General features: G+C 35.1%; 1 protein-coding gene across 5 annotated transcripts in view; it reads right to left on the bottom strand.

Moving 5' to 3' along the window:
• LOC115232649 (protein TFG) overlaps positions 1–14,241 on the bottom strand; it is a 79,129-nt gene that overhangs the window by 42,906 nt on the left and 21,982 nt on the right. For 4 of the 5 annotated variants that reach the window (XM_036514966.1, XM_036514959.1, XM_029802649.2 and 1 more), the window contains exons 4-6: positions 11,137–11,283; positions 10,028–10,186; positions 4,725–5,090 (exon numbers count right to left, since the gene is read on the bottom strand). In XM_036514966.1, coding sequence (XP_036370859.1) covers positions 4,725–5,090; positions 10,028–10,186; positions 11,137–11,283 — 672 coding nt within the window. The remainder of the gene's footprint in view (positions 1–4,724; positions 5,091–10,027; positions 10,187–11,136; positions 11,284–14,241) is intronic. The other variant, XM_036514974.1, reaches the window with a different exon arrangement.

Here is a 14,241-nt window from a genome sequence, read left to right as displayed (position 1 = left end):
CTATTAATCAAAGTGCTCTAATTAGTTTTCCTATACATGAATTTTGGTTAAAATTAATTTACAACTTTCAACCTATGTCAACCAATCTGCAACCTTTCTTATTTTTCTTCCTTTTGAACTTTTGATAGTGATATTTCTCAAATAACATGTGTAGAGTGCCTGAATACAAGAGTATATTTAATCAATTTCTGTTTTATTCCAATGTCAGAGAATTTATCAAATGTTTAGTTGTTGTTCAGTTGTAATTATCCTTCTAAAATATTTTTAAAGGTTTCAAGATATGTATAAATATATCAAACATATAAAGTCACAACTGAAACACGCTAGTCAGGAGGCATTTCCTTATTAACTTGTTTTACAAGTGAACAATGTTTTAATAAGATTTATACCCACAAAAACACTTTCTAACATCATACATCATAAAATATTCAATATAACCTTATATTTTCCTTTTTCAATTTGAATTTTATTCAGCCTGTTCAAACAAATTTGTCAAATTTCAACTAGTATTTATGTATAAAACAAAAATTAGTCTGTTTTCAGAGATAAAGAAATTCTGTAACACTACAAATAACAAATATTGTTATAAAAAACATCTCAAAAGGATGACATAAATTAAAAGCTAGTAACACACATAGCACATCCAAAAAAATCTACCACATACATATGTGCACACATGCCAACACCACAGATTCTTTTGAAAAATTAAAGAATTATTTTTGAGCAAATAAAAACAGGCAGGAATTTACTCTTTTCACCAAATCATCAATTGTGTATTCCTTAATACTGTAGCCAAAACTGAAAAGAGTATCCTACATAGAAGTATTTATCAATTTTGGTCAGTCTTTATATGACCTGAAAAATACCTAATCTTCCATACTGAGCAAGTACACTGATCCTCTGCTCTGGATTCTGGCAATTCCCTCATATATATGAGACTATTTTCGAGTGCTATTCTCAATGGATCTGCATACCATTTACATGTGAAATGGTTCTGATCTTTGTATCTACTATCATATATCCTGCCTCCAAATATAGCTCCATTTAACAGTTAAGATTGTTGAACCAAATAGCATATTTTGCTAATAAATTTCATTTACTGACCAATTATATAAAAAATAAACCTATATTTTGAATCTACAAAGACCAGGCATTCCATTGAAGTACTAAGGATTTCTGTACAACTAGAAAAGAACACAAGAAAACATTTTGGAAAAGTTAATTACATACTTTAATAATGTATATCTTATTGAAACAGAAAGTTACTACTGACAGATAAAATATAGTTATATTCAAACATGCTTAAACATGTCACAGATTTAAGGAAGAATGTAACTCAGTTAAAAATCTGAAACATTACTGTACCAAATTAGATAAACTGGATATCATTCTATATAAGATACAGTTGAGCACAAGCATACCAAGTTTAATTGTCATACTATGAAAGTTTGAAATATTTCACTTATAAACATTAATTACCAAAATTTAGTCATTTGTCAATTATATATTTACAGACAAAAATTTTGCTGAAAATTAGATTTTCAAAAGTCTGTTGCTCAAATGCACAAATGAACTATACATTTGACTTATTGGGAAACTGAAAAAAAAAACATATGAGAAGTTCAATACCTAATGTATTGAATACCTAATGTATTTATGTACATAGATTTTAAAATGCAGGAGTTTAAAACCACGAACGTTTTTTTTTTAGCCAAAATGCATTTCATGCCAGAATTTGCTACGATGTGAAAGGAATTTAAACCAATGCTAAAGCCAATATATGTATATCTTTCACCAAACGAAATCTGTCCTTAACATCATTTAAATGCAACCATCTTTGTATATATTCCATGTATCTGAAATTCTTGTGTGCTATACCTCATAAGATTTAGTTGAAGTAAAGAAACCACACCCAGAGCATGCAATTATCAATGGATTAAGACTACAGCAAAAAGGAATGAAGGGTAAAGAAAAAGGCAGATATGTTTTAAAAGCATTAATAAGAAGAAAGGAAATTATATTGTTTTATTATTTCAAATGTTAGAAACCATTCCTCTTTTTTTATTAGTAAGAGATGGAAAAGTAAAAAATATTAAATATTTTTATTTTAGCATTCATGTAATGAAAAATTTGATCTCTATTTAAAATAAAACAGCCTCAGCATGCTATTAAAAGGTAGCAATGAATATTCATAATAAAAGTATACTTTAGATTAAGTGGCAGATACTGAAATATTATCTAACATATTTATTTCTGAGCTTCTACAGTAAAGTAAGAAATTCAAATTTAAACCAGTTATTTGATGTATTTAGTTACATTAAAGTAACATTAAATAGAAATGACTCAAGAAACTTTTCAAGTCTAAACTTTAGTTTAACATCAGGAATTTTTTTTATTATTAATGAGTCCACCAATAAGAAAATGATAGTCTATTTCTATATAACCATTTGCCACATTTAAACAAGTATGTGTTTGCACACATAGCCTATCAGCAGCACTTTTGCACCTCCAGAAAGATGGATGGAATATGTCCAAAATGCCACACTGCGCCCCATACAAACAAACATTGCACAAAAAATATTTGGGATATCAATTGCTGGACCAAGAAATAATGATGTTCCTATGAATTCAGATAGCTTCCTTTGTGCTACAGTCTTGCTCAACAAGGTTTCACTAGTTGATAAAGTTTAGAAGACTTGACAAATCCACTGTATCCTGTAAGACAAGGGCCCCAACTACCAATCCATTGACCAGCACTGAAGCCATGGATCATTAGGTACCAGACTGCACATAAAGAATAAAGTTTTAAACTTTATTTCTCTTTCAATGACAACTGCAGTGCGCTGGGTATTTTTGCATTATATATGTATTGCATATGTAATAAATTAGTTATCTATTCTATTTTGTTATGCATATGATCCCCTGGTCCATGGAAAAATTGTCTTCCATGAAACAAACGCTAGGTGCAAAAAGAAGTTAGGGACTGTTTCAGTAAAAAGAAATGTAATAATGAATAATCCCTTAACTTATAAAGTACTCACCTTCTTTAGTAAATTTATAATCTGCTCAACACTTTCCGTCATTTTTTATGTGCTTTCACTCACATTGGAAACTAAGCAGATATTCAAGTTTTCTTGAATTGACTGACATAATCAGATCAATGAGATGAACATGCAGCAATAATTATCAAGTTAAAAATTATGAACTAAAGAATGGCCCAGATAAACAAGAGTTTTCAGTTTAATTCAGCATAGTATATCACCTATCTATGTCCTGCCTCTCACAAAATGATTCACTATTAGTGCTGGTCAAAGCATATTATAGGAAGAAGTTAGGGCTGTGAATAGAGTGAAAGAGAAAAACAAGGATGAAAACACTATAGAGCAAAGAGCTTTTAAAGTTCAATGCCCAGAGTTATAGCAGATGCAATATAGCTGCCTAACATGACTAACCAATGTCTTTCAGCCAGAAATATACAAGATTCAATAGCTGAATGAAATATTCATGAATAGGTCTTGAAACTATAAAACCAAGATGAGCTAAGAGGGAAGCCACAATGTGATCACTTGAAATGTTAGAAATAGTGGCTAAATCACCCTCAAATCACACCCTACTCCCTTAAAAAAATAATTTTACCAATAAACATATTTTTAAACAGTTTAAGCCATTTCTCTATTATCAAGGAATGTTTGAGAATGAAAGTATTAACTTTAAATCTCCATGTCTTCCTTAATGCTAATACTACTTTTTAAATAAGTTCATTAAGGTAGGAAAATAATGTGTTATGTGTGTATATAAATTTGAGAGTAATTATCATGAGTACTGATGGAAATATTTTTGAATACCAAATGTTAGTAATACTTTATTATGCATATGATAAAGTATGGTGCCTGATGACAACAGAAACTGAACAATTCAAAATTGCAGATATTTACTAAAACATAACACAACAGATGAATTTATGGACCTTATGGTTTCTCTGTCAACACCGAATCTTTCTTAAAAATCACAACACAATGAACATAGCAACATTTAATCAGATATCTTTTTTGTCAATAGGAAACATCTGGCTTTATAATCATGCCATTTTAAACAATAACCAAGAACAATGGAAGAGATTAGTAAAAAATAAACAAAAGAAAGTTGAGTAATTTATACACTAGAGAAGAGATAAAGCAAAATCATGGAAACCATTGCATTTAGTATTTGTACTGAGTTTAGACAGACAAAAAGCCTTATCTTTATACTCTGCTATGTTACACCTTATAAATTATATTCAAAGCTACCTTGTATATTTTCTGGTGAATTTATTCTAGAACAAAAATCCTCCCAACTCCAAAACATGAATCTAAAAAATACAGATCCTTAAATTTTAAAGGTTTTCTACTTTACTTAAAATTCATTCAACCAATCTCTCCAATTTTTGTTAATTTACCAATTTGAATCAAGCTTAAAATGCTTACACATGATTATATGTTCCAAGGTACACTTCTCTGTCAATAGTTTAAATATATCCCTATTAAGTAAAAAGTGTCCAAAAAGAAAAAGAAAAATCTGAAAAATACTTAATATTTTACTTTACCATCCACTGTAAGGAATTTATGTAAACACTTGTTTAGTAATAATACAAAATAAAAGAAAAATCTATTAAGCAGCCGGGGGTTAAAAAGTTATTCAAACAGCCACCTGAACTTGCCAGCATTCATAGTAACAGTAACACTCACCTGGTTGATGCACTCCAGTATTAGGTGGGAATGTTTGGGGAGCTGGATATCTCATTGTTGGAGTCATCTGCTGGCCTGGTTGAAGAGGACCAACATTAACTGTTCGCTGTGCTTGTGGGTTTACATGATACTGTGGGTGGCCAGCAACATTGCTAGCAGGTATTTGCTGATTAAGAGAAAGACCTGGTGCTGGGATGGGTGAGGGAGTAGGTTGCTGATGTGAAAGTTGCTGGCGCTGTTGTAAATGATATTGGTTGCTTGCCGAAGAACTAATACTTGATACACTGTCTGGGCTTCCGGGACGATCCGGAGCAGTGATGGCAGTTGGCACTGGTGTCTGAGCAGAGCTTTCATTTGGTGTGGGCCCTATATGATGGACAGGGAAACATAATCGAATCTAATGATATACTTATCAGCAGCAACAGCTGCATGTAGCCTTAGAAAGACTATAGCTTATGTTGCAAGTAAACCCCAAAAGTAACTTAAGCATAAAGAAAACTATACAGAACCTTGATTTATTTTCTTTTTAATCTGAAATCTTTTGTAAGATCTAATGAATTCTTTTTAGATAATCCATTAGATTAATTGAAATTTTGAATTTTAATAATTAAATTAAAATTAGCACCAAAATAGGTATTGAAAATGTTATAAATACCCAAATAGCTACAGATACCAAGAAAAGCTGAGAAGAATGTTAAATAATGCTTAAACTAGAACTTAAAATAATCCTACATATAAAAAAACAAAAAAAAAAACGGTTTGAAATGATACTTTATAATGTTCTTTTCAGTAAGCCTCAACTGTATAATAATCTGTCTGATTTAGTCTATAAACATGTAATAAATATATACAACTAAGATTGAATATTTAAATTAAATTCAAAATGTCGCCTGTCAAGAAGCAATTTATCAACTGTTATTCTATTCAGTGCAGTTTATTACACTTATACATAAGCACATATACAACAGACACACACCACGAACACTCAAGAAATGTTTGGCTCACAATAGTCTACAAAACTGACCATTGAAATATATCAAGTAAAGCTTTCTCTTTTTCTTTTCTTCTCATGATAAAAAATGGAGAGAAAAAGTAATATATTCCTTCTCATCTAGCAAGAGAATGGAAAACAATAAAAGAAAAGAACAACTTATAAAAATAAATTATAAACCACCCACTTAGGCTAAGCAGGTGTCTTAATAGTTAAGTACTATCTCAGAAAATACATGGATAACTGCCAAACAGTTGCAGTTTCAAACCTAGTCAGGGAAGGATTTCAAGGAAAAAAATTGCAATAAAAAAATTAAATACCAATAGTACAGCATGATGGTTGGGATAGAACTTAACTTGAAATATGGAATCTTGAGTCATCATCAAGCATAACTGGCTACTTTTACCACCTGGATATGCTCATCAGAATTGACTCAGGTGAGAGGCTAACAGACAGCAACATTGCATTACAAGTTAAAACTGGTTTCTACAATGGTTATACTACATTCAGTGGTTCACAGCAAGAGTGCAGCAGTGCATCTTGGAACTAACCTCAGTTGATAAAGTCTATACAAATGTAATTGTAATTTCTTCCTTTACTGGAGGAATAAACCATATGGATTTGCTAAGGATGTAAATTTAGAAAAAAATGCATTTTTATATCTATTATAATTTATTGTATGTACACATATACATACTATATACTTACACACAAAGTGAGTACAAAATATTTTTAAGCATCTAAATAATGATTTAAAATAATTTACTAAAATTATCTTCACTTAAATGCATGGACATCCAAGTGAGAAATGTGTTATTGATAGCATCTATCTTAGTGGTAGCATCTACACACCTGTTTCTAACTAAGCCAAAAGTGCTACAGTTGCTAGACTAAATAAATATCAATTTTTAACCAACATAATAAATACATAAACAATAGCTTGTTTGTACATCAGCATTAAGAAATATTTTAATTCCAAGTATATTTCTGTTATTTCCTAATCAAAACATCAGCTAATGCGAAAAAAAAAAGTATTGATTAGGCAGAAACTAAATACTTATAAATACGGTTTATAGCACACTGAACTGATTTCAATGTATTGTTCGCATTTATTTTATCAAATCCAAATGAAAGAAAAGCACAGTTTGGCCCTAGTGACATTTCAACTCAGATCAATGAGGGAAACACTGAACTTTGGATATCAAAAGGAATCCAAGCTGGTTTTCAACATCCCATGCCATCTCCACAATCCTATATGCTATAAAAACAATTTGGCTTGTATACATCCATCCAGACATGCATTTCAGCATGCTCTACTCCTGGAAAGATTGTTGAGGTAGAACCTTCAACTAATTCATTCATAGGGTTCTATCAAAAGTAACAGGTCACTTCCCTGCTAGATTCCAAGCATCACCAAGACTATGGAAATTATCCAACCATCTCACTCCTGGTCTATTCCTAGCTCTCCTGCCAGCTGGCTTGGCTAGAAGAATCTGTCTTGTATACATCAATTAACAATATTCATCTAATTATGCTCCAGACATTCAGAATTACTTCATCCCTTTGCTGCATATGATATGTTAGATGTTCCTGAGTGGATTTCATCATAATAGATCATTATTATTGAAATCAAAAATGGTTTTAGACAAAATTCAGATTCTGTTTTCATTTTCAAGTATAAGAACTTCGAAGTAGAACAAATACACAGAAATGTAAGCAGCAGGGAAACTGGCATAAATACATTTATATCATTGTAAACTCTTGCCAAGAAGATAACTCCTTTCATTTAAATAACTGAATTACTAATTTTAATTAGAAAGTATAAATGAATCTATTAGATAAATAAAACAGCTAGGCCTAAAGTAAAATTTTGTTTAATTTTAATTCAGGGTATTTCAAGAATATAAATTATGTCTAAGGTTATGATTAATTGTGACCATAATTTGTTTGGACTGTTAATCTCATCTTTAGATATATAAAATGTTTAACCCTTTAGCTTTTAAACCAGCCACATCTAACCGAAATATTCTACATGCTTTATGTTTAAACCAGCCAGATCTAGCCTGTCATCCCTACCCTACAATGTTATTTTAAAAAGATATTTTCACATCATCAAAATCTCAAAGCTACATGATAATGCATAATTCAAAATCATCATCATTTAACATCTGCTTTCCATGCTAGCATGGGATGGATGATTTAACTGAGGACTGGTGAACCAGATGGCTGCACCAGGCACCAGTCGTGATCTGGCAGAGTTTCTACAGCTGGATGCTCTTCCTAACGACAACCACTCCGAGAGTGTAGTGGGTGCTTTTACATGCCACCAGCACGAGGGCCAGTCAGGCAGTACTGGCAACGGAAACACTCAAATGGTGTTTTTTACATGCCACCTGCACAGGACTCATCCAGCAGTACTGGCAATGACTTCGCTCCAATGATGTTTTTCACATGCTACCAACACAAGTGCCAGTAAGGTGATGCTGGTAACGATCGTGCTTGAATGGTACTGTTTACGTGCCACTGGCACAGAAGCCAGTCAGCTGCTCTGGCAACGATCACGCTTGGATGGTGCTCTTAGCACTCCACTGGCACGGGTGCCAGTCATCGAATTTGATTCAATTTCGATTTCACTTGCATCAACAGGTCTTCGCAAACAGAGTTTAGTGTCCAATGAAGGAAAGATGCGCATAAGTGAGCTGGTTACACCCCTGGCATACACCATGGGTTATGGTCTTACTTGGCTTGCCAGGTCTTCTCTCGCACTGCAAGTTTCCAAAGGTCTCAATCACTAGATATTGCCTCAGTGAGGCCTAATGTTTGAAGGTCATGCTTCACCACCTCATCCCATTCCTGGGTCTACCTCTTCCACAGGTTCCCTCAACCACTAGGGTGTGGCACTTTTTTAAATACTACATTTGAAAAAGTAATCTGAATGCTTACACTATGTTTTGATTAGTTCAATCTGTGGTCATCATTAGCTGTATTCCTGTATGTATACATATAACTGAACTGGATTCAAATAAAGAACCTTTATTTCTAAACTAAAGGTAGTTTAACATTTTTATCCACTAGGGCAAATGTATGTTTCAGTGGCCTAGTGGATAGGAATGTTACTAGCCTTAGTTTAGAAATAAAGGTTCCAATTCAGTAACAGCAAACATAGCATTGATGAAAATATTAAAAACAGTTTTATCTCTAAAGATAAGGTTAAAAGAACAATTAGAATCACATAAATTATATTGTTTTATACTAAGTCTTAAATAAATATGCATACATATAGTAAGAGAGAGATAATATATAATTATAATAAAAATTTGGCCTTATTCCCTTCTAGAGTCTAAAACATTGAAACAAAAGCTGTGTCTGAATTAAATTTGCTTTGTATGATATCTACAAGATTCCTCCATTCTATTCTTATACAGACATTGTTGTCATAACTATAGTTAATTTTTAACTATTTACTAAGCCCATGTGTTGAGACATGATTTGTAAAGCCTATGTGTATCTGTTCTCTACATATATCAGTCCTGAGCTTGTTTGAGATTTTAAATTTCTAACCTAAGCCAAGCAATTTAGTTGCTTTAATCAGCCTCAGTAAGACAGAATTCAAGTCCACATATATAATATGTTCATTTCATTCACTTTATACTGACCAACATTGAGCTGAATCATCATCTTCACCACCATCATCATCATTTTACACCTGCTTTCCAAGCTGGCATGGGTTACTGCTCTCCTGGATAGGTTGGAAAACCACATCTCAGTTGTAAGTTTCATTTTGGATGCCTTTCCCAACACCAGCCAATTTACAGAGTGCATATTTTATGGCACCAGCAGAAGAGAGGCTGTCATGTCTTATTCCCCTTGGGCTGATGGAATGTATCCTCAATATAAAAACATAAACTTATGTCCTAAATGTAATATATAACTATCTAGGTTTAAAATATCTGAGATACCTCCATTCTGTTTTATTTCCTTCACAGTGACGTTGTGATAGCTCTAAGTTTTAATTATTTATTGAGTGCTTTCATTGAAAAGTAGCTTAATTTTAGACAACTTGAAATATGTACTGTGGAGACATGTGTATTATATGTCCATATGTACATGAACATATATAGATATGATAACTTAAACTGTGCAGGTATTTAAAAAAATCAAATTGAGAAGTAAGGAAACCTTTCTAGAGAATGAAAAATATATGAACTGCTAAAGCAACAAAAATTGAAAAATGGAATAATATAAAAAAAAAGAATAGAACAAAAATCAAATAAGATAACAGAAAATTTACTAGGAATGACATGAAACTTACCATCAGTGGAAAGACCAAAAGAAGACATTACTTTATTTTGTGTGTTTTCTTCCACAGCCCTTTGAGAAGACAGTGGATCGAATTCCTTGCTATGTGCAGCATTGGCTGGTAATCCACATTTGATACTTGTTTGTCGTTTGCCATTTGTTTCACCATTTCCTGAAAGTAAAATGAAATCATGAATATTGATACACACACACATGTGATCATCGTTACATTTATTTTTCAATACTAGCATAAGCAAGATGAATACATTATTGATGCATTGTTTTACAGTCAGATGTAGTGCTAGTGCCATGTAAAAAACAGCTATGTCAGTGCCACATAGTAAGCACCCATGCCAGTACCACGTGTAAAACATCTGTGCTAGTGTCATGTATAAAGCATCCATGTCAGTGTCACATATGAAGGACCTGAACTGGTGCCACATATAAAGAACTGGTGCTGATGCCACATTAAAAGTATGGGTTGAACAGTTTCCCAAGAGGTGGCAAGCCAGAGGACTGCACCAAACTCTATATCTGCTTTGGCTTGGTTTTTACACTCAGGTGTCCTTCCTAATGCCAACCACTTTACAGAGTGTACTGGGTGCTTTTCACATGGCACAAGCACTGGTGGGGTCAACAAGCAACCTGTAAGACAAAGATTCCTCAGCTGGGAGAGGAAGTAGTATTGAGGGAGGTGGCTTTGTGATGAGAGGTTAAAAAAATAGAGGAATAGAGATACGAGTCTTGCTGTAGAAGAGAAACAAGGATACCCCAGTTGGAAAACAAGAGAGAGAGAGAGACTTAAAGAGAAAGCTATATATATACACACACACACACACACATATATATATATACATGCGCACGCACACACACACAGAGGAGATGCTAAAAAGTTCCGGGCTTTCGGTAAAAGAAAATACAGGAGGATCAGTTAATTATGATTTTATTCAACATATTCTCCCCTCAGATTCTCAAGCCTATTACAGCTGTCCTTCAGTTTTTTTCTAAACCCTGTAAAAGACCTCAGAGGGTTGGGCCTCCAACCAGGCCTATCACAATACCCTTAAAACCAGGAACTTTCCAGCAACCCCTCATATAGTGAAGTTGTTAAATGATACTAACTTAAAGAAGAGGTTTCTCCATCATCTGAGTATACTCCAGGTGGTTCTAGTACATCAAGAAGTTGATTAATTCTGTTTCGTAAATCTTTGAGCTCCCGACGAATATATTTGACTTCATCACTTTCCAAATGTCGTGGTAATCCATTTACTAAAAACATAAAATTAAACAATAATTAAACAGTTTCTCAATTTCTCTCTCTCATATATATATATACATACACACACACACAAATATACATACATACAGACACATAAATACGCATACATATTAAGTCAGTTTCCTTTATATTTAAAAACCTTTGTAAAAATTTTTATTTTCAAACATTGCCAATTACGTTGTTAATCCTTACAAAGTAACAAAGACAATCTAGCAGCCCCACCACTTTTCTGGTTTAAACAAAGGACCAATCTCTTACAAATATTTTTTTGTCTGCATGTGCCACACCCTAGCGGTTGAGGGAACCTGTGGAAGAGGCAGACCCAGGAAAACCTGGGACGAGGTGGTGAAGCACGACCTTCGAACTTTAGGTCTCGCTGAGGAAATGACTAGAGACCGAGTCCTCTGGAAGTGTGCTGTGCGCAAGAAGACCCGGCAGGACAAGTGAGTCCATAACCCGTGGCCTTCTACTTGGGATGGAGCCAGCCTACGTATGCATACCTTCCCTTCTTGGGACACAAAACTCTACTTGTGAAGACCTGTTGAGGCAAGTGAGGATCAGAATCGAAATCGATCAATGGAAATTGCAGATGTGTTACCAGTGCCGGTGGCATGTCGATACTCTACTTGTGAAGACCCGTTGAGGCAAGTGAGGGTCAGAAATGGAAATCGATCAATGGAAATTGCAGATGTGTTACCAGTGCCGGTGGCATGTCGAAACTCTACTTGTGAAGACCCGTTGAGGCAAGTGAGGATCAGAATGGAAATCGATCAATGGAAATTGCAGAAGTGTTACCAGTGCAGGTGGAATGTAAGAGAACCTTCCGTTTCGCGACCGTTGCCAGCACCGCCCCGTTTCGTGTCTGTTGCCAGCCTCGCCTGGCCCTTGTGCCGGTGGCACATAAAAAGCACCATCCGTTCGTGGCCGTTTGCCAGCTCTGTCTGGCACCTGTGCGGGTGGCACGTAAAAAGCACCCACTACACTCACAAAGTGGTTGGCGTTAGGAAGGGCATCCAGCCGTAGAAACACTGCCAGATTTGACTGGGCCTGATGAAGCCTTCTGGCTTCACAGACCCCAGTAGAACCGTCCAACCCATGCTAGCATGGAAAACGGACGCTAAACGACGATGATGATGATGATGATGTGCAAATTTAAATTCCTTTTTCTTTTTTAACAGAATTCTAAGTAATAATAGCTATGTTATATTTTCTTTTTATTTCCTTTATGATAGACGCCTCAGTGAGCACTATACTCAAAGGCTTAATGGTGATCTTATTCTACTTCACAACCATAAATTATTTCAGGAAATCACTTTGCTACTATGACAATACATGAAATCAGGCCTTGGATAAGAAAAACACATTTAAAAAAAAATTATCCCTTGACACCTGTCGCACTGATCACCACAAGTGATCTATTCTTTCCAATGACCGTGATGCCTGGCATCTCACTGTCTTCCAGACAACAGTTTCCTTTGAAGATACCTGCAGACCATCCATGCAGACAAAAGAATAAGGAGGAAAATCAAGGACACTATGACAAACCCTAACCGGCCCTGAATAGGAATCATTGGGCATCAAAAAGCCTGCAATGGACATAAACATCCTCCCCATTAATCTTTGCTTGCAAAGCCAAGCCAAGAAGATTTTCACTGACAACAATTTTAGACCTTGCTTCCACACCTGAAACTTCCCTAGTTCTGATAGTGACTCAGCAATTAGAGCAAGGTCATCAGCATAGAGAAGCTCCCAGGGGCATCCTGTCTTGAATTCCTATGTTATTGCCTGGAGGACTATGATGAATAAGAGGGGGCTGAGGACTGATCCTTGGTGGACCCCTTCCAGGAATTCTTCACTATACTCGTTGCCACTCAGACAGCATCCCTGTATATGACTGGTACAGCTCTCAATAACCACTCATCTATCCCTATTTTCTGCATTGACCACCAGATAAGGGACCGAGGGACCCTGTCAAAGGCTTTCTCCATGTCAATGAAAGCCAGGTACAGAGGTTTATTTTTGGCTAGGTATTTCTCCTGCAGTTGTCTTACCAGAAATATAGCATCAGTGGTGCTTTTCCCTGGCACAAACCCAAACTGCATCTTATAATAATAATAATAATAATAATAATTGTGTACAGTGCTCAGGTGCACTACAACTCATCTAAAGTGTATATATAATCAGGTGTAGTTTCGGCGGATTTCGGAAAGCATGAGGGCCTTAAAGGATGCAGTGTCATGGCAGTCAACAACTGACGCAGGCAGTTTATTCCACGCTTCAGCAACCCTGAGCGTGAAAAAATGTTTCCGAAAGTCATGGGAGCTGTGTTGTTTTCTGACTTTGTAGGCATGTCCACGTGTGTTAGACACATGGAGATCAAAAAGGTGTTCAGTGTTGTTGTTGGTGAGGTGGTTGATAACCTTGTGGGTGTTTACCAAGTCCGTCGCCAGACGCCGGAGCTTCAGTGAATCCATGCCCAGGGAAACAAGGCGCTCAGAATATGGTAAGTGTCTGATGGAGGGTATGCGTTTGGTTGCACGTCTCTGGACAGATTCCAGAAGGTCAATGTTCTGAGCAAGATAGGGATTCCAAACTGATGATGCGAATTCCAAGTGTGGTCGTACCATAGCTGTATACAGTTTTAAATAGATGGCTGGAGAGCGGCTAACAAAAGTCTTGCTGAGTGATGCCATCTTGTCTAAACTGACTCTCTCCTTTATTAGTTGGGCTACGACCATCTCCATGACTTTCATTTCTTGATCAAACAGCTTGATACCTCTGTAATTATTTGTATCTAATGCATCATCTTTACCTTTGTAGCGGTTGACTATGATGCTGCTACACCAGTCATTGGGTATGACTCCTTCATGTATCACCAGATTGACTATACGTGTGACTAGACTACAGCCGATACCACCAGATATTTTAAGCATCTCTGCAGTGATTCC

Source organism: Octopus sinensis, linkage group LG2, assembly GCF_006345805.1.
Source record: "Octopus sinensis linkage group LG2, ASM634580v1, whole genome shotgun sequence".
Taxonomy (NCBI): Eukaryota; Metazoa; Mollusca; class Cephalopoda; order Octopoda; family Octopodidae; genus Octopus; species Octopus sinensis.
This window is presented reverse-complemented; position numbering and strand designations above follow the sequence as displayed.